We start from the raw sequence: 22091 nt of genomic DNA, 5'->3' as shown, positions 1-22091 counted from the left end.
AGGCTTCTCTTTTTGAGCTCTTCAAAGTCCCTTTCACCAAGGGCTAAAACGACTGTCCTGCCTGTCTTGTCGATTGAAGTGGCATTCAGCACACTCCACTCTTGCGTTAGAAGTTTGGTATTGTGCTGATTGATTCTGTCAAGAACATCCTCCACTTTCATTTTGTCAAAAGGAGGTGGGAACTTGGTGATGACCTTCGTCGTGTTCAGCACCTTTTTTACCTCAGCCACCTCTAGGGTCTCCCCTTTCCATGGGTTACAATTTGATAGTGTCTGTTCCAGCTAACTTTTGGTTTCTGGATTTGCAGAGATCAGTACCATAGCTTCACTTTCCAGCCTTGGAGACTCAAGGAAGACAGGCAGACATCCATCTGACAGCGGCTTCATTTGTGCTATCAGAGCAGATAAGAATTGTCACGTCTTCCTCCTTGAGTTTTCCATCTGTAAAAGTCTTAGGTATTACTGAGACCTTAACTGAGGATAGTCTTTCCGGAAAGGACATAACTTTTTCTTTCTTCTGTTTCTTGGAGCGTGGTTTTGTAGCCGAACTTGATGGCGTGCTTTCCTCCAACCTTGGCCTTTTGTGCATAGTCATTGGCATAGCGTCTCGCCGATCCCTGTTCTTTGGCTTCTTCTCACCAAAGTCCTAGCCGCTATTTTCGCTTCTTTCCTCGCCTTCTTCTTTTCCTTGTAGTGAGCACTTGTGCGAGGTGGTCTATCTATATGCATCCTGTTTAGTTTCTATGCCGATATCTTCAGGTATTTCTCAGTGAATTCTCCTGTTTCCTTTGTCCAGAAGTCTGCTTTCCTGTTGCTTCTTCTGTTTCTTCTTCAGATTTGGATTCAGCCTGCTTTACTGGGACTTGTCTCTCTATTCTCCTCATGGGCCTGCCGCTGGACCTGCTCTTCTGGAGCTTCCATAGCTTCCCTTGGTATTTGTTTAAGTGGTTCATTTGGAATGTCCGTGGTTCCAAATGACATAGGTTTTTTGCCCCTTCTGTGGTCCTGAGCGGCGTCCTCACCATCCGTGATGAGGCATTCCGCCAGACATAGTATTGTTTAATGTCAAGAATTTCATTTTTGGTCCGTATTGAATCGAAATTTACATTTCAGATCAGGATCATAGTTTCCACCTGTTCAATACAATAAAATAGTGAGATTATTAAAATATCACATTTATTATCTGTCATTTAGGGACCGGTTTCGGCACCTTCTTATGCCATCATCAGCCTAGGAAATTTTTGCAAGGCTTTTAAAATAGCTACATGAAATATTTATTCCAGTGTTAGAACATGAACAGAGCATTCAAAACTAGGTTGTAAATTTTTTTACCATTGCGTATATGACTTAAAATCTATGTGATCAAAATTCAGAGACTAGCTTAATCTTTGTGGGATAATAGACACGTAATGAGACATTTATATACATTTTTACATTTAGAGCTCTTTGCGTTATTGATTTGATATAACTATTATAAAACTAATTGTAACACCCACTTTTGATAAAATCTTTCTTGTAGGGCAAAACTCATACAGCTATACAGTATGTACAATAAAGCATTCCTTTAAAAGTTTATGTCCTTAGGCACTTTGTAAAATACTAAACTAACAGCTGATTTCTAGAACAGTGTTCTCTTCATGTGGGTAGAATAACTTATCATTGTCCATTTTAGCAAGAAACAGTTCCTCTTAATATGTGATCTAAGAACCAGCTATAATGTACAGACTTTCTTCCGTATGAATAAAAAATCTAATGTCACAGTCTTTGTTCAATTGCTCCAAAACAACTTAATTTGATGATGTGCTATAAAAATTAGCTCTGTATTTCAGTGTTGATCAGTATTAATGTAGGGCTGAGGCCGTACGTTGATCGACGAGATATCTTGAAAATTTCAATTTTCAGGTGGATTAGAATGAGTTTAGAGCAATCTCGAACCAACACGGACATAAAAGTAGAGACAAATTTTTGAACTATATGTTAACATTGCGAAATCTGAGACAGAGAAAGTGATTCGTAAAAAGACTATTAAGGAAGGAAACTCACCTCAAGCACCAAGTTGACAAGCGTAAAGTTGGTGAGGAACTGTGATGCATGCATCAGCTGTTAGGCGGGGCGGGTTAGGTGTGGGGAGAGGAGGTTGCGGTAGCAGGAGAATGTAGGTCAGGAGGGTGTGGATTCTGATGGGGGTAGTAAGCCAGCGTGTTACATATTGTTTTGTGAACCAATTGATCTCTAGGTATTTTTAAATTATTTATAACCGAAATAAGCGTATCAAATAAAATTGTGGGTTTCTCGGACAGATCATTGAGATCAATAACGATTTTTTTTTTTCTAGGGGCTTTACGTCGCACCGACACAGATAGGTCGTATGACGACGATGGGATAGGAAAGGCCTAGGAGTTGGAAGGAAGCGGCCGTGGCCTTAATTAAGGTACAGCTCCAGCATTTGCCTGGTGTGAAAATGGGAAACCACGGAAAACCATCTTCAGGGCTGCCGATAGTGGGATTCGAACCTACTATCTCCCGGATGCAAGCTCACAGCCGCGCGCCTCTACGAGCACGGCCAACTCGCCCAGTGGATAACGATTTGGACATCATTGAAACAATGAACAAAGGTCTACTACTTGATCTTACTGAGCAATGTTGTATTTTATGGGATCAGTATCATAACCCCAACTACAGTCTCAATGATCTGTCCGAGAAACCCACAATTTTATTTGATACGCTTATTTTTGTTATAAATAATTTTAAAATACCTAGAGATCAACCGGTTCACAAAACAATACGTAACACGCTGGCTTACTACCCCCATCGGAATCCACGCCCTCCTGACCTACATTCTCCTGCTACTGCAACCTACTCTCCCCCCACCTAACCCGCCCCGCCTAACAGCTGATGCATGCGGGCTGCCTCTTGACACTCTGCATTGCAGTTCCTCACTAACTTTACGCTTGTCAACGTGGTGCTTGAGGTGAGTTTCCTTCCTTACCAGTCTTTTTACGAATCGCTTTCTCTGTCTCCGATTTCGCAATGCTGACATATAGTTCAAAAATTCGTCTCTACTTTTAGGTCCGTGTTGGTTCGAGATCACTCTAAACTAATTCTAATCCACCTGAAAATTGAAATTTTCAAGATATCTTGTCAATCAACGTACGGCCTCAGGCCTACATTAATATTGTTCAACATTGAAATACAGAGCTAATTTTTATAACACATCATCAAATTAAGCTGTTTTAGAGCAACAGAACAAAGACTGTGACATTAGATTCTTTATTCATACGGAAGAAAGTCTGTACATTATAGCTGGTTCTTAGATCACTTATTAAGAGGAACTGTTTCTTGCTAGCAAAATGGACAATGATAAGTTATTCTACCCACATGAAGAGAACAGTGTTTTAGAAACAGCTATTAGTGTAGTATTTTACAAAGTGCCTAAGGACATAAACTTTTAAAGGAATGCTTTTTACTCTTTAAGGCCAATTGTACATACTGTATAGCTGTATGAGTTTTGCCTTAGAAGAAAGATTTGATCAAAACTGGGTGTTCCAATTATTTTTATAATAGTTATATCAAATCAACAACACAAAGAGCTCTAAATGTAAAAATGTATATAAATGTCTCATGACGTGTCTATTATCCCACAAAGATTAATCTAGTCTCTGTATTTTAATCACATAGATTTTAAGTCATATATGTAATGGTGAAAAAAATTATAACCTAGTTTAGAATGCTCTGTTCATGTTCTTACACTGGTATAAATATTTCACGCAGCTATTCAAAAAGCCTTGCAAAAATTTCCTCGGCTGATGATGGCACAGGAAGGTGCCGAAACAGGTCCCTAAATGACAGATAGAAATTATGTGATATTTTTAAATGTTATTTGCTTTACGTCCCACTAACTACTTTTACGGTTTTCGGAGACGCCGAGGTGCCGGAATTTAGTCCCGCAGGAGTTCTTTTACGTGCCGGTAAATCTATTAACACAAGGCTGACATATTTGAGCACCTTCAAATACCACCGGACTGAGCCAGAATCGAACCTGCCAAGTTGGGGTCAGAAGGCCAGCGCCTCAACCGTCTGAACTACTCAGCCTGGCGTGTGATATTTTAATCATCTCACTATTTTATTGTATTGAACAGGTGGAAACTATTATCCTGATCTGAAACTTTAGACATAGTCCTCCCGCAACTCAGGCTCTCCGTAGCAGGTGCCACGCCCCTCAGCCGTCCATCCAGCAGTCTGCCTCTAGCCCAAACCTGATCAGGTTTGTTCCACCTTCAGTAGACCTACTCACATGGTTTCCACTTGGCATTCCCATGACTGAGTTCACAGCCATGGGTTCCTCCTAGGTTGTGTTTGCCCCGTTCCCAACCCGTGGCTCGTTCAGGCTACGTAGGGCAAGGTGATGTGTTGGTTCCAGCACACCGCAGTGAGCTTTCACCTCAATCACCCACATCCAGTTTACCTGAATCATCGTATCACCCATGCAGCGGTAACATGCATGCCTCTCTATCATGTGTGGGCGAGGTTTCCACTTCCAAGCCTTGGCTTGGGCTGGTAACAATAGTCGTGCCTCTTACTTCCTATTTTTTAGGTAGGTTCTGGAGGAGATTATCTGCCTCGCAAATCTTCTCAATTACAGTTGGACCATCCAATTTTTGTTGACACATAATGATCCTGGGCATATTCTTTTTCACAATAAAATTACAGAAAGGTGTGATCTGAGGAACTTTTTTTCCAACCATGAGCAGTGAGCATATGTTACTGATCATACATATTTGCTACCAGCTCGTCATTTTCCTTTCCGATGATGACAGCTTTGTTAATTTTGACTGGGGTACTATCTTCAATGACCGAGGCAATATCTGCCAGAGAAGAAGTACGTGTCACATAATACTTCCTTTTCGTGAGACCAAAAGCCCAGTCACAAGAAAATTTTGAATGATCCAATAGCAGGAAAGAAATCGTCATTTCTTGGTGTAAAATTGTCATAACTCTCTACACCAAGTAGCACATGTTATTTTTATTTTGTGCAATGCAGTTGTCAGCTTGGAGAAATGAATAGCTCTCACCATAGCCATAATTCTTGAATTGATGATGCAGCATAGTACTGGTGAGTGCATTTGCCTCCTTTGTAATGACTACAGATCCTGGCAACAGATAATTATGTTGCTGATTTCTGGAATCGCACATTATACCAAAAATGCCAATTTTGAAAGGTGAAAGGAAATAGGACTTGGCTGAAAAGGGTTTGATGGTATCTGTACTTGTTGTGCCATATCAAACGAGTAGTGACAGTTTCCTTGGTGCAGATATGGAGAATGAGGTGAGGGAGGAATATCTCCATCTTCCATTTCATTTCTGGTACTCTTGACGGTTCCCTTGATAAAATTTCTTTCCTTCATCACCGTCTCAAGATGCTGTCTCATTTCTTCATTTATTCTATTTTTTTCTTCCTCTGAGGAAAGTGTCATGCTTCTAACAGTAATATAGTGGCTCTGGCATTTCTTACATAGATCAGTCATTGGCTTTTGTATTATATCATACCGAGCTCGATAGCTGCAGTCGCTTAAGTGCGGCAATTATCCAGTATTCGGGAGATAGTAGGTTCGAACCCCACTGTCGGCAGCCCTGAAAATGGTTTTCCGTGGTTTCCCATTTTCACACCAGGCAAATGCTGGGGCTGTACCTTAATTAAGGCCACGGCTGCTTCCTTCCCACTCCTAGCCCTTTCCTGTCCCTTCGTCGCCAGAAGACCTATCTGTGTCGGTGCGACGTAAAGCAACTAACAAAAAAAAAATTATTATTATTAATTATTATAATTATTATTAATATTATATATTATATTTTTTCCATATGGAATAAAAGCTTTTCGGCAAGACTGGACACTATTTTTGTTTGCAACACTCTTCATAGCAGTGGTATACTTTGACCACTGAATATGAAGAAGGAAGAAGCTTATTAGTCATTTTCTGGTGAGTTGCCTGTCTGCCTGAAAGAAATAATGCATTTTGTGTTGCATAATTTCTTATTAAATTCACCATTATTTGTGGGTCTTCAAACGAGTGTGTCTATGCTGATGGGGTTCGACGTGCCTTTCTATGCAGCTAAGTCACTACACCTTCCTAAAAAAAAAATTCTGATTCTCTTTTAGTGCATTTTTATATACCATGACTAAATAGGTAAGTATTTTTAGAGTGAAGTCCCAAATACCTTAAATGTACTTGTAGTAGGTTGTCTATCCTTTTTGCACTTCCCATTATGTCAAAACAGTTGATAGACCAATTGAACATATGGAATGCATTTGATCATGAGTGACAAGATCCAGTAGATTGGAATGGTTTTCATAATAATCAAGAAACTGACTTTCTTCACGTAGTTGCCTGCACTCATCAAAAGAAAATTAATCACTGCACTGACTCCTCTTGTAAATCTGTTTACAACCACACCTCAACTTTAAAATCTCATTTATCTTTCGTCATTAATCCGCATCAGAGTTTTGGAAACCACAGTCAGGCCCTCGAACTACAGTGCTGTCTGTTCCAGGTAGAGCTAGATCATCAATAGCATCAATTTCTGTAACAACATTTTCACTCCCTTCCTCACTTTCTTCAGTAATTATTGTATCAAGAACAGGCTAAAGAACATTTTCATCCTACAAGAAATTATACAAGAAGGGTTTCTAGACTGTTTACATGAGAAAATAATACACTAATTCTGGCTTTTGCAATCGAACCTCAGACTATCTATGTATATGAATGGTCATAAAAACAAGCATAACTATGTATTAAACATGTGTACTTACCACTGACCACTCAAATAGTGGGATATCGGAAAGCACATCAGATATTACTTTCTCAATGACTCCTGATCACATTCACTATCATAAATTTTCTGAATATCGTCAGGATTATTAGCACCACTAGGGAAAGAGTTACAGATATCTAGAACGATCTTTCCTAGCTCCATATTAAAGCCAGCTATAGCGGATAACATCAGTAACATTTGGTATAAACTGTGTATTCCCTTGTCTCTCAGCACTAGGACCGCCCTCCTGTGCAGGCAGTCCAGTTAAGTTAAAATTACCAGTTATAAAATATACAGCCCAGTAAATGAAGTCTATAATTGTAACCATACATTATCTTGATGCACAAGCTGGTTAATTCATATTTTGGTACAAGAAGACAGTGCAGGAACAACATTGAAGAAACCATAGCTTTAGTCACTAATTTTAAATATCCATTGCGGCTTAAGCTACAGTTTTGTTAGACTGCACAGCCTTTTTCCAAGGTTCTGTTGAAGACTTTTCCATATGGTGATGTCACTGTCACTGCTGTCATCATGTAGTTCAAGGATCAGGCTAACAGGGTGGCATTCAAATCTAAAATTTGATATTTCTCGCCCTTCTTGCCTTTCTCCAGCTTAGTGTAACATGTTGTCTTGCGACTTAAGCTATGGTTCCCTGGAGAGTGTCGCACACATAAATGATATGAGTAATGAACTGGAATTGGCGGGAAGTTGGTGGGTTTTTTGTTCTTTTCTTTTTTGTTTTCCCAAATGATGTTCTACTGTATAGAGTATAATAAGTTCCAAGATGGTGGGCAACTGCAAAAAGATCTTGACAATGTTATGAGATGGACAGCAAGCAATGGTATGATGGTAAATGGGGTGAAAAGCCAGGCTGAGACTTCCACGGAGGAATAAAGTCTCTCAGTTTTAATTACTGCATTCATAGAATTAAAGTTCCTCATGGGGATCACTGTAAGTATCTAGGTGTTAATATAAGAAAAGTCCTTCATTGAGATAATCACATAAACAGGATTGTAAATAAAGGTTACAGATCTCTTCATATGGTTGTGAGGGTATTTAGGGTTGTAGTAAGAATGTCTCTGGTAAAACCACATTTAGAGTATGATTCCAGTGTGTGGGACCCTTACCAGGAATACTCAACTGAAGAACTGGAAAAAATTCACAGAAAAGCAACACTTTTTGTTTTGGGTGATTTCTGACAAAACAGCAGTGTTAATGTTTCAAAGTTTTGGGCTGGGACTGCTTGTGAGAAAGGAGACACTCCACTTGACTAAGTGGAGAGATGGCATGGAATGACATTAGAAGATGAGCAAATTTGAGTGGTGTTTTTAAAAGTAAGAAAGATCACAGTATGAAGATAATGTTGGAATTCAAGAGGACAAATTGGGGAAAACATTCGTTTATGGGAAGGGAAGTTAGGGATTGTTATAATATTTACAAAGGGAGATGTTCAATACGTGCCTGCCTCTTACCCGGAGCCCTAGGTTTGATTCCCGGCCAGGTCAGAGATTTTTACCTGTGTCTGAGGGCTGGTACGAGGTCCACTCAGCCTACGTGATTACAATTGAGGAACTATCTAATGGTAAGATGGCGGCCCTTGTCTAGAAAGCCAAGAATAATGGCCTTGAGGATTCGTCATGCTGACCACACGACACCTCGTAATCTGCAGGCCTTCGGGCTGAGTAGCAGTCGCTTGGTAGGCCATGGCCCTTCGGGGCTTCTGCGCCTTTTTTTTAATCAACAAATTTCCTAATTCTTTGAAATTACTTAAGAGAAGACTAGGTAAACAACTGATAGGGAATTTGCCACCTGGGCAGTTGCCCTAAATGCAGATCAGTAGTGATTGACTGATGTATTATTTCATACTCAGTCATTCCTTTTCCATTTTGAGATAATGTCTTGGAAATTCATCAAGTTGTAAATGGCACCTTGCTCAGGACTGAAATTTTGTTGTTGTAGGTAGTATTTTGGGAGAGTTTAGAGATATTTTTAGTAGTAGAATTATCTTACATTTTCCCCCTTTCCTAATGCCATATAACATATAAATTATGCACAGTAAGTTTTTCACCTATTCAATACTAAGGTGTATTTACAATATTTACATTACATGGGACTAGTTTCAGCCCTCCTTGGGATCATCATCAGGGCTTTCTGTTTTGCCTGGTAAGCTACATTATCAAGGGTTATGAATTTCATGTTGTTGGTCCGTATTGAACTGAGAATAACATATAAATTATGCACAGTAAGTTTTCCACCTATTCAATACTTAGATGATGACCCCAAGGAGGGTTGAAACTAGTCCCATGTAATGTAAATATTGTAAATAAATCTTAGTATTGAATAGGTGGAAAACTTACTGTGCATAATTTTTATGTTATTCTCAGTTCAATACGGACCAAGAACATGAAATTCATAACCCTTGACTAATACCATATGTCGTTCAATGTATTCTCGGGTAAATTGTCATCCTGAAAACCAAATAAAGGTTTCTATAACTCCTGATAAAGTTGTCCAACCATACACTGGTGATGTTCCATAAGAAGTTAAATAAAGTTAGGTTCAAGCTTTGTAGTGCATGAATTGGTGTAATAAAATCAAACTCCATGGTGCTACACTCCTGATGTGCCTCAGGCTACCATGCGACAGCTACTACTCAGTCTAAAGATCTGCAGATTATGAGTTGATGCATGGTTAGCGCGACAAATCTTTTCGGCCATTATTCTAAATTTTCTACACAGGGACGATTTGGCTGTGAGATTTGTTAATTCAAGTATAACATACCTACATATATAAAATTGTGAAATGAGAGAGAGATTTTTTAAATTTGTTCTCTGTATGGCCAGTTTATTTCTGAATTTTATTTTACGGATGTTTCACTGGATAAAATTGAAGAGGATTTAGTTTATTTTTTAGAAATTCACTTGTTTCTTAACCCTTTCCTTCCCATGTTGAAAGGCATGTTTTCCCCAGAATTAAAGGAATTAATTTCAGCCATCATTCTGAAAATGCAGACATTTATAAAAATATATATTGTGCAAAAATTAATGAACATAGAGATATGATTCTTTCACAAAATGAAAATCAACAGTACATACATAAAGGAATTGGATGCATTCAAGAGTTTAATTTATAACTTCAACTCCTCTTTGTTGGTGGAACAATAGAAAGCATTTGGATTTGCACAAACACAAGTTGCATTGTTTACACTTAAAAGCTGACTGCACATTTCTTCCAGATAAAGTCCTTTTTTTGTCAACAGCACATTTCACACATGAATTTTACCCTACCAAAAATTTTGGTATGGAATGGAATTGTTTTTGAGATGTTGTTACCGGGCAAGTTGACCGTGCGGTTAGGGGGCGCGCGGCTGTGATCTTGCATCCGGAAGATAGTGGGTTTGAACCCCGCTGTCGGCAGCCCTGAAGATGGTTTTCCGTGGTTTCCCATTTTCACACCAGGCAAATGCTGTGGCTGTTCCTTAATTAAGGCCACAGCTGCTTCCTTTCCACTCCTAGCCCTTTCTTATCCCTTCATCGCCATAAGACCTATCTGTGTCGGTGTGACGTATGGCCAATTGTGCTTTTTTTTTTTTTTTTTTTTTTTTTGAGATGTGATTGCATCAGGAAAACCTCTTTTTCTTCCTACTCATTTGCAGCAAGTGTGAAATTCCCAATCAGCTGTTTGACAAGTTGCTACCTGTGTTGTTCCATGTCTACTGTTCACATTACTTTGGTCAATTACAATAAATGAATTCACTATAGCAATGTTTATAAGGAAATAGAAGGTGTACTTCCACCATTTCACGTACGTTCTGCCAGATTCATAATATGAACATGCTTGTTCACTTCGGTCAACTCCACCCTTATTTTTCATGTAGTTGTGTACAATTTCTGGTGTTCGCACATCAATCCTTTCATTGCCATGCACCCTCTGTGTGTGGGGGGATGCAGACGATGAATACACCTACGGTATCCCCTGCCTTTTGTAAGAGGCAGCTATAAGGGGTGACCAAGGGATGATTGAATTAGAACCATGAAACTACTTGTGATTGTACCATAATGTGGGAAACACCAAAGGTCGCCTTTACTTGCGAGTAGTACCACTTTGTAGGGTACACAATAGGTTTGTGATTAGTAGCAGCAGAGAGTGGTTTACTGAGGTTTTACAGTACCTGTGATTAGTACCACCATATGTGGAACACCACGGGCTTACATTACCTGTGATTAGTACCATTATGTGAGAAACACTACGGGTCTGGGCGTTGCCTGTGATTTGTACCACTATATGAGCGATACCATTGGTCTGCATTGCCTGCGATTAGTATCCACTATGTGAGGAACACCACAGGATATTTCGGGTCCCTGTGATTAGTGCACCCAGATGAGAAACACCATGGGTTTGCGTTGCCTATGAGTGGTGCCATTATATGAGAAACATCATAGGTCTGCGTTACCTGTGCAATGTACATTACTTGTGAATAGAATCATAATGTGTGGAACATCGTGAGTCTACGTTACTTTTGATAAGTACCCCTACATGAGAAATACAGCTGTTCTACTTTACTAGCAATAAGTACCATTTTGAGGGGCCGTTGACCTGGATTTGGACTCGTATAGAAACAAGCATCATCGATTCAGGATTGTGCTTTGGAAGCAGTCCCTTGGTCAGTAATACTATTGTTTTAAGTTAGTTTCAGGGAAGGTGGGGCATTGTGGGTTGAATCCACCGATTGTTTCAAGTTCATAATCATTGTTCATAGTCGTCTTTCTGAATTCTAGTCAGTGGATTGATTTTGAATTATTTTTAACTTTCAGTATTGAATTGGATCCGCTGATTATTTTAAATTCATATTCATTCATTCTTCATCACATTTTGAATTCTGGTCAGTGGATGAATTTTGGGCTTTTAAATTGTCATTAAATTTTGTCTCATTTCATACCATTAGGGGCCAATGCCCTTGATGTTACATCCCTTTAAACAACAAGCATCATCATCATCATTGCCATGCCCCATTTTTTCTTCAGGATTAAAAAACTGCAAGGTTACTGTTGGTACTGAGGAAAGTAACGTCTCTTTTTTCATGCCATACTGTGGCAATGACATCTCCAGCTTGCATGAATTTAGAATCCCCTCTTTCCATCTTCAACCTTTTGGTATTTTTAAGGGGTAAGGGCCAATCTTTTCGATTCTGGCTGTTCCACAACTGTAAGTCTTAGTGTCATTCAATATTGACAGGCGTCTTAGTGAAGTGAAAAAGTTGTCAAAATATAGGTGATGATACTAACCAAAAAATTTCCTACTCAATTCAAGAACAACTTGTTCACCTAGCAGCAAATCTTTACTCCTCTTTTATTTATTTCTGAGGTAGAAATCAATGTCCAAAGTATAAACGTACCGAATGGGGGATGATAACTTTGGTTCTGGCAACAAGATCGGGTTAGACTCGATATACTGTTTTAGGCCTAACCTAACCTTCAAAGCAATCATAGCCTCATCAACGCATTCCTTTTCTGGTTTATATATATATCTCTGAATACTCCCACAAGGTTGAGAATTTGTCTCACTTTGTGCAAATAATCCAGATTGTCTTTATTTTGCTCCTCTTCTAACACCAAGTGCAAATACTTTGTCAGGTCTTTGAAGCGATTTTGCTGCATTGCCTGAACTACTAAAGGGCAAGACACAAGGTCCTCTGACCAATACATGTGTGCGTCAGAAAGCTGAACAATACCTGTGTAGATTAATATTCCAAAATATGTCCTTATTTCTTCAATAGAAGTATCCCTCCAATCCGTATCAACCCTACCTTTCTTACGCTGCAAGAAAGCAGCATGCGCATTAGTTTTCTGGGTAATTAAATTGAAAATGTTGTGATCAAATGTAAGGGAGAAGTACTCTGATAATGTACTACCTACAGGAAGAGAATGGCAAGGTCCTATCTCTTCAGTGAAGTCTACCTGTTCGACAGAAGACAATGTGTTTGTCCACTAAAATTTAGGCCTACAATCCATGTCATCACGCATGTGTATGTCGTCATTTCCTATAATATTGTCACTTTCCACTTCACTGAGTTCACTTCAGCTACTACTAACAGTTTCACAGTCATTCTTATTGTTATCGTTCACCAAACGTTAAATGTCGTCGCATAAAACATTTTCACGCGAAAGCACCGAAATGTTTGTTTACAACATATCACTGTATTTCGTATTCTGATATGCTTGCTAAGGTTTTAAAAGAAGAAATCTATTATCTTTGGTCTCTAGGAAGTGCACATGCTAGTAACAGTAAGTTGTCTATCTGCCGATAGATGGCTCATAAATGCAACTAGAAATACAAGTACGCTTTACTACGCTGTGGGCGGGAGACCCTCAGCTTTCGCACTATGTGTTACTACGCTATGGGTGGGAGATGGTTAAACTTTATTATCCTCATTCAACAATTAGAATAAATCTGACATTGCATTTGAAGCACATACTTAAGCACTGTGTGGTATTTGTAATTAGGTTCCGTGATAATTCAACTGTTATTTGTAATATTTTAGTTATGTATTGACAATGTTTTGTAGGGTGGATGTGTTATAATACAGAAAATTTACAGCAATTCCATGTATATGTCCCTGCAGAAAAAAAAAAGTAAACTGATATTTGTGGTATGGAAGTGGCATTATGTTATGAATTGCTGTTTAAAATATTACATAACATTGCTCCCCGAATTATATATTCACTAATGCTCTTCAATCATTTTACAGACGTGGTGTCTCATATAGTTGAACTAGAGTCATTTGAACAGACTTCTCCAGTTCCTGAAGCTTTTGCATCACCACATGGGGATATGAGTGAAGAGTGCACCAAACTGGAAGGTAAGGTAGAAAACCCATCTGGTAGTTCTGATTATATTTTATGATTAGTATATTGTTGCTTAGTCAGGTTTTTGAGGTAGTTACGATTCCTTTATTTGATTAATAATAATAATAATAATAATAATAATAATAATAATAATAATAATAATAATGTGTGAGCAGACCAATCTATACGCGAGTCAAGTGATAAGTGCAGTGCCCAGGCCTTTCACAAAGAATTTGATCATGCAATCGTGGAAACCGATTAGTCCAAAATCCTGTTATAAAAATGTACTGGACCGAAGACTCTGTTTTTCATACTCCGATATTTTCTAATACAATGTTCCGAATACGCTTCATTCATATTCTTTCATTTCTTCACTTCAGTGACAGTAATCATTATGCCTAAAATACAGATAGGCTGTATAAAATTAGACGTATTTTGAAACCTGTGACACCAGATATCACACCCTAAATATCTACTATAGGTAAGCACAAAGTATCATTTTTCTAACATTTATAGTTTAGGAGTAATTGTAAATTGTATTAAGTGATGCACGTCAAGAGGGCCGGGCATGAAAATGGCTGGTCCAGGCATTCAAGTGTCCCGTTCAGAAGCAGGTACTGAATGTGTTAAGCTATACTGGGTGGTTCACCAGCCCCTTGCCATTTAGTTATATGCATCCCGCTGCTTTTACTACAATTCTGGAATACATTGGTCCTCTCACTAAACCAGGGTAAACCTGGCGAGTTGGTCATGCGGTTAGAGGCGCGCGGCTGTGAGCTTGCATCTGGGAGATGCTAGAAAATGAAACTCAGGAAAGTAAGGAATTTCAACTTACCCAATTGCAACAGTCAAGTTTTAGGGAGGAAGGGGGTCTGAGACTGCTCTTGGTAAACTGTCAGTGTAGTAAATAAACAATTAAAATTCGGTACATTGATGGAATCATATGAGACTGATGTGGTGATAGGAGTGGAATCGTGGTTGAGAGAAGGGGTGAGTAATAGAGAAGTATTTCCAGAAGCGTACACAGTCTATCGTAGAGACCGAGGAGATAAAAAGGGAGGAGGGGTGTTTATTCTGGTGAAGGAAACTTATTGTTCACATGAATGGTTTACCGATGAAAGGGATGAAATATTAGGGATAAAATTAGTTTGTGATAATATGAAGGAGGTGGGAATTATAGGAACATACAGGCCTGGAAGAGAGGAAAGAGACATGGAAATATTTGAGAAAATAATAGATTATACTCATAAAAACAATAATAATGATATGGTAATAATTGGGGGAGATCTAAATTTGCCTGAAGTTTAATGGAATGGAGCTGCAAGTGAAGCCCATGAACAGAAACTGGCAAATAAGTTAATTTGGGAGGGAGGATTTACACAAGTAGTACAAAAACTGACTCGTCTCAATAATTTACTAGATGTATTCTTGGTTAAACCATGGGAAATTGTTAGTAAAACTGAGGTAATTGAAGGAATAGATCATAAGGCTGTAATAATGGATGTAGGACTCGTACCAAAAAGGCTTAATAAGAGGGTTACACAAGACAAGAAATTGTACAGAAAAACTAAAGTTGATGAATTTAGGACTTACCTTAAATCACAATTCAGTTGTTGGATAAGTGAAGGGAGTAATGTGGATACACTTTGGGCTAAATTTAAAGGAATCATTTGGGAAGGAGAGAAGAGATTTGTACCTGTTAAGAAGGGTAAAATGACCTCAGACCCTGTTTATTATACAAGGGAAATAAGAAAATTAAAAAGAAAATGTAGAATAGTAAACAGGAAAATCTAAGAGGGTAGGGAGAGTAGAGAAACTAGAATACAGCTAATGAGGGAACTGAATAGAGTGAAAAAGGAAGCAAAAGAGAATTATATGAATGGCATACTTCAAGAGGGTAATGACCACAAAGGGAAATGGAAAAAGTTGTATTCATATATCTGGAATCAAAAAAGAAAAGGAATCCAAATTCCTACAATGGTGGGAGAAGGGGGTGAACACTATTTAGCAGATACTGAAAAAGCAAACCTATTTAGTAGGGAATTCAGAGATTCAGTAGATGATTGTCAGGAGTTGGAAACCGTAACAGAAGATAGAGAGGGAGAGACACAGAGGAGAACAAGAAGGTTCTCATTCACAAATGAAGATATTTTCAGAGAAATCCAACTGCTTCAGCAAGGAAAAGCAGCAGGAAGTGATCAAATTACTGGGGAGGTATTAAAGACAATGGGGTGGTACATAGTGCCTTATTTAAAATTTCTCTTTGACTATGTCATAAATAATAGTGTAATACCAAAGGAATGGAAGGAATCTATAATAATACCAATTTATAAAGGAAAGGGTGATAAAAGGAAACCAGAGAACTACAGACCAATGAGCCTGACCAGTATAGTTTGTAAAATACTGGATTTAATATCAAAGTACATCAGAGGGATATGTGATTATAAAAATTGGTTCATGAGGAGCCAGTATGGATTTAGAAAGAAATTTTCTTGTGAGGCGCAACTGGTGGGATTTCAGCAGGACATATCAGATCAATTGGATTCAGGAGCTCAGTTAGATTGCATAGCCATAGATCTTTCCAAAGCCTTTGATAGAGCGGAACATGGAATATTATTAAAGAAATTGGAGGGAATAGGATTGGACGTAAGAGTTACACGTTGGATAAAAACATTTCTAAATTCAAGGGTTCAGAATGTCAAAGTAGGAAATAATGTATCGCAGGAAGAGAAAGTTTGGAAGGGAATTGCACAGGGTAGTATAATCGGTCCTTTACTTTTCTTAATATACGCAAATGATTTAGGGAACAATATAACATCAAAAATAAGATTGCATGCAGATGACATAATTGTTTATAGGGAAATAAACAACATTGAGGATTGTTCAGAATTATAAAGGGACCTTGAAAGTATCCAACAATGGGTTGAAGAAAATAATATGAAGGTTAATGGAGGCAAATCAACTGTTACAACATTTACAAACAGGAGCTTTAAAACTGAATTTGAATATACTTTGGACGAGGTAGTTATCCCAAAAGATGGCAAGTGCAAATACTTAGGTGTGAGATTTGAAAGTAATTTGCACTGGAAGGGTCATGTTGATGACATTGTTGGGAAAGCATACAGATCGTTACATGTCATAATGAGGCTACTTAAAGGATGCAATAAAGAATTAAAAGAAAAAAGTTACTTAAGTATGGTTCGTCCATTATTGGAATATGCAAACAGTGTTTGGGATCCTCACCAAGAATACCTAATAAAATAAATAGATAGTGTGCAGAGGAAAGCAGTAAGATTTGTAACAGGGGATTTCAGGAGAAAGAGTAGTGTATCAGAAATGTTAAAGGAACTTGGGTGGGAAACTTTAAGAGAAGGGAGAAAACTAGACTTATAAGATTATATAGAGCCTATACAAGAGAAGAAACATGGGGAGATATCCGTGAGGGGCTTCAGTTGGAAAATAATTATATCGGCAGGACAGACCACAAATATAAAATTAGAAGGAATTTTAGCAGAAGCGATTGGGGTAAATTGTCATTCGTTGGGAAGGGTGTGAAGGAGTGGAACAGTTTACCAGGGGTAGTGGTTGATCCTTTTCCAAAATCTATTCAGATATTCTAGAAGAGAATAAACAGCAACAGAAAAAATAAATGAAGTGTTAGAAGGCATTCAACCAGTGCAGGTTATTGTAAAAAAAAAAAATAATAATAATAAAAAAAAAAATTAAAATGTGTGTGATTAAATTAATCCCATCCCCTGGTCTAAGGAGTTGGACAGCCAAAGTAGGGGACTGCCTGTAGGGGTGTAGTACAGTGGGGACTTCGAGGGCCCTGGGACCGCTACGGTAGCTGTGAAGGCCCTTCAAGAACTCTGAAAATTGGTGGCAAAAGGGGCTCTGGTTAAGACGCAGCAGGTCGTAATGCTACTTAGGTTCCAGAATGGGTTTTAAAAAAAAAGTAAATAAATGCAATGTAAAGTTTAATCTTATACCAGTTGTATAGTATCATTTGAAGTAATTCCACATACTGTATATCAGTTGACTATATTTGTAAGTAGTACAAGAGATATTATAAGTAGAATATTGTAAACAATATAAATTTAATAAGGATGAGCTGTGTGTTTAATAGAAAAAATTGTTAGCGTAAATTGTATAATATTGTGTTATAGGAAAATTTTCTTCTCTTGTTAATTTAATATTTAGTGCTTGACAATAATGTATTTTAGTGTACCATTTGCCACCGAGGTAGACACCTCATTTGCAAATAAAGAGACTTTGATTTGATTTTGATTTGATAGTGGGTTCGAATCCCACTGTCGGCAGCCCTGAAGATGGTTTTCCATGGTTTCCCATTTTCACACCAGGAAAATGCTGGGGCTGTACCTTAATGAAGGCCACGGCCACTTCCTTCCAACTCCTAGGCCTTTCCTATCCCATCGTCACCATAAGACCTATCTGTGTCGGTGCGACATAAAGCCCCTATCAAAAAAGAATACAGGGTAATATAACGAGATGTGTGTTTACAGGCTAGAAGATGGCAGGAATCGTGAGTGCCACTATTGATTCATTATAGGTACCTTGAATGAACCCGTGAAACAAGCACAGATATGAAGAGCACATAACTTACAACAGGAGGTGAACACACAGTCCAGGAGCAGGTATTGTATAGGCTCGAAACTGCGCGCTGCTTGTCAAACCTCGCAATAGCTCACTTGTCAGGGGTGCGGTAGGAATTGTGATAGTGGACGGTGCTCGAAGGTTCGAATCCCATTCAAGTATTTTTTATTTTTTTTTATTTTGCCACCAGTTGCCTAGGATGTAGTAAGTTTCCACAGACTGATTTGTTCATTTGGCCCTGTAATGGGTCATATGTATCATGGCATAGGGTATAGAGTTGGGTTGGATGAGCATGAGGAGGTGATGGTCTGTGGCTAGGACACAGGAAACCAATTAGCTACATTGTACATGTTCCAAGTTTCGTAGACCGCAGGTAGGGCAAAGTGTTCCGTACTGGAACGATAACAACATGCGATGGCAGGTAGGTGAATTCCCTTCCTTTGAGACAAGTCACTTCACAACATAACACAATACAAAGCTTATTCATTGCCTTGTGATGTATTCCAGCAATGAGTATGTGGATATGTTACTCATGTGTGGAGAAACCAGACAGAATGCATACCAGGCACAACGCATGTATCAAGAATGCTCTACAGATAGACTATAACCGACGGGCATGACATTTTGGAGTGTGGAAAGACGTCTGCGGGCTACGATGTCCCTGGGAAGGACATGGCCTGTTCGAGATCTTCCCGTGACGTCTGCTCACAATGAAGAGGTTGTGTTGGATGCTGTTTGGCATAACCCTTTTACTAACACACAGGCTATTGCATAGGAGACGACCATCAGCCGGGCGTCTGTTATGCGGCTATTGCATACCCAGTGGTTTTACCCGTACCGTCTGTACATATGTCAGGTGCTCAATGGTCATGATTTCAAAGCACGTTTGGCATTCGATTAATGGACCGTACAGCATGTGGACACTGATCCTGCCTTTTTAACTATCATCTTATTTATGGACTAAGCGTGGTTCCAAAACAATAGAACCCTTAATCGCCATAATATGCATTACTGGAGTGTGGATAATCCCCACTGGGTACAACAGGTAGCTTTACAGGTAGAGTGGGGCAAGAACATATGGTGTTGCATCGTGGAGTAGCTCTGTGATGTCTGGTAAAATCTTGTTCTCGCTTCCTTCCGGGTGCAGACGCTTGAAGAGCTGGTACTTCTGTAGGATGAAGGTGCTAGCTGTCATGCCAGTGGGTTGTGCCTCAGTCAGTAGCTTGCCTTCAACAGCAGAAATACGGCTCTCTAAATTTAACTCGAAGGCAGATACGGCTTTCAAAATTTCCCTGAACGGTAAAAATTCTCCCCTCAACCTGTTGCTTTATGCCGGGAATCTGGATTTCCACCTCCTCCTTCAGGTTCGAGATATCCCCTTCCAGCTGGCTTACTTTACTATTGATCTGTTCAACCTCTCCCAGTTTTGAACTGATGTCTGATATCTGCTACGTTAATCGATTGGTGATATCACTAATTTGTGATGAAATTTTTTATTTACGGTTGACATGTTCGATTCTAGGCCGTGTTCTACTTGGTAAACCTACGTGTACACTTGTGATATTTGTCCATTTAAAACTGAGTTAGCTTGAGGAATTTCGCCTGAAAGTTCATCATTTACTTTCGAAATTTGGGCTTTTAAGGTGAAATTGAGTGTCTGTATCATGTTCGTTAACTGAGAACACATTTTGGTCATATTTACATCAGCTTCCGATTTTTCTTGATCTTCGTCGAATTTTATGAAAAACTTTTCGGGATCTTCTCCTTTTTTTAGTGAGATCTTCCCGTAACTACGTCTGTAATGAGTTTTTCTTCCCGTTCTTCGGGAGATTTCTCTTGGTGAGTTTGTCTTTGAGCTGTTTCACTGACATATTTTCTAGTATAACTTGCATTTTGATCTATTTCGCACTACACTCGTATTCACTCATCAATTCTTACGTCCTGTCCCACGGTTGCCAATTAACGTATCCACAAAGACGCACACGAAGTGCTGTCAATTGGTACACTTATTTTATTTTCACCTTAACTTCACATAGACACACACATAACCTGCTGTCACAAACAAAATACACACATCAATAAGCCACCATTTTAACAATTGCCTATCACAGCACTTAGAGAAACAGATGACTACCAACTGCCTACAACACGTGTTCACCAGTAAAACTCCTGTTAAACCATAACAGGTACTGAAGAATAACTAGTCTCTACCATCAAGACCGCCTCCTTATATAGGTGCCTAGCCAAGTTTCTGGAAAGATAAGTTACAAAAATGCCTTCTCATAAATTCTAGAGTGCTTAAGGCCCATATATAATGTACAGAAAATTCTACAGAGTTGTCGCCTATCGAGTGTAATTGTGGATGTTACAGTGTGTTTCACAATTCTGTAGTGTATTACAAATCATATATACAGGTAATAATAAATTATATACAGGTTCTTACATTAATTGAACTCATATAAATGTCTATATACAGTGCATGTTATCAATCAGTCAATACTGATCTGCATTTAGGGCAGTCGCCCAGGTGGCAGATTCCCTATCTGTTGTTTTCCTAGCCTTTTCCTAAATGATTTCAAAGAAATTGGAAATTTATTGAACGTCTCCCTTGGTAAGTTATTCCAATCCCTAACTCCCCTTCCTATAAATGAATATTTTCCCCAAGTTGTCCTCTTGAATTCCAACTTTATCTTCATATTGTGATCTTTCCTACTTTTATAAACGCCGCTCAAACTTATTCGTCTACTAATGTCATTCCATGCCATCTCTCCGCTGACAGCTCGGAACATACCACTTAGTCGAGCAGCTCTTCTTCTTTCTCTCAATTCCTCCCAACCCAAACTTTGCAACATTTTTGTAACGCTACTTTTTTGTCGGAAATCACCCAGAACAAATCGAGCTGCTTTTCTTTGGATTCTTTCCAGTTCTTGAATCGGGTAATCCAGGTGAGTGTCCCATACACTGGAACCATACTCTAGTTGGGGTCTTACCAGAGACTTACATGCCCTCTCCTTTACATCCTTACTACAACCCCTAAACACCCTCCTAACCATGTGCAGAGATCTGTACCCTTTACTTACAATCCCGTTTATGTGATTACCCCAATGAAGATCTTTCCTTATATTAACACCTAGATACTTACGATGATCCCCAAAAGGAACTTTCACCCCATCAACGCAGTAATTAAAACTGAGAGGACTTTTCCTATTTGTGAAACTCACAACCTGACTTTTAACCCCGTTTATCATCATACCATTGCCTGCTGTCCATCTCACAACATTTTCGAGTTCACACTGCAGTTGCTCACAATCTTGTAACTTATTTATTACTCTATAGAGAATAACATCATCCGCAAAAAAGCCTTACCTCCGATTCCACTCCTTTACTCATATCATTTATATATATATAAGAAAACATAAAGGTCCGATAATACTGCCTTGAGGAATTCCCATCTTAATTATTACCAGTGGCGAAGGTAGGGGGGAATCTGAGTCTCAGATTCCCCAGATGGAATACGAATAATAAATTATTGATATAAGGCACGAAAATTATGTCTAATAAACTTAATAGACGTCACGGCTCTCCGATCTGCCGCGCTACTCGCAGAGCACTGAGCCTAGCCGTTGAGTCTGGCTGAAGCCAGACTCTTACCTTTCTGCTAGCCGGCGGGGCTTGTACTGGTTGCTATGACAATGTATGACGTCATGCAGCGGTAAGTGCTCGCTTTGAAACCTAGCTGGGAGTCTAGTCTCCAAGTCTCGAGTTACGAGTTAATGTTTACGTTCTGATCTGTTGATCTGTGAAGTTTACAACTTATTATGAG

General features: G+C 38.9%; 1 protein-coding gene across 1 annotated transcript in view; it reads left to right on the top strand.

The window, feature by feature from the left end:
* Positions 1–22091, top strand: part of LOC136863112 (uncharacterized) — a 414667-nt gene that overhangs the window by 37076 nt on the left and 355500 nt on the right. The window contains exon 3 of the mRNA XM_068225861.1: positions 13558–13668. Coding sequence (XP_068081962.1) covers positions 13558–13668 — 111 coding nt within the window. The remainder of the gene's footprint in view (positions 1–13557; positions 13669–22091) is intronic.

This window comes from Anabrus simplex, chromosome 2 (assembly GCF_040414725.1).
Source record: "Anabrus simplex isolate iqAnaSimp1 chromosome 2, ASM4041472v1, whole genome shotgun sequence".
In the NCBI taxonomy this organism is placed as follows: domain Eukaryota; kingdom Metazoa; phylum Arthropoda; class Insecta; order Orthoptera; family Tettigoniidae; genus Anabrus; species Anabrus simplex.
The sequence above is the reverse complement of the archived record's forward strand: the minus strand, read 5'-3'. Positions and strand labels throughout refer to the sequence as shown.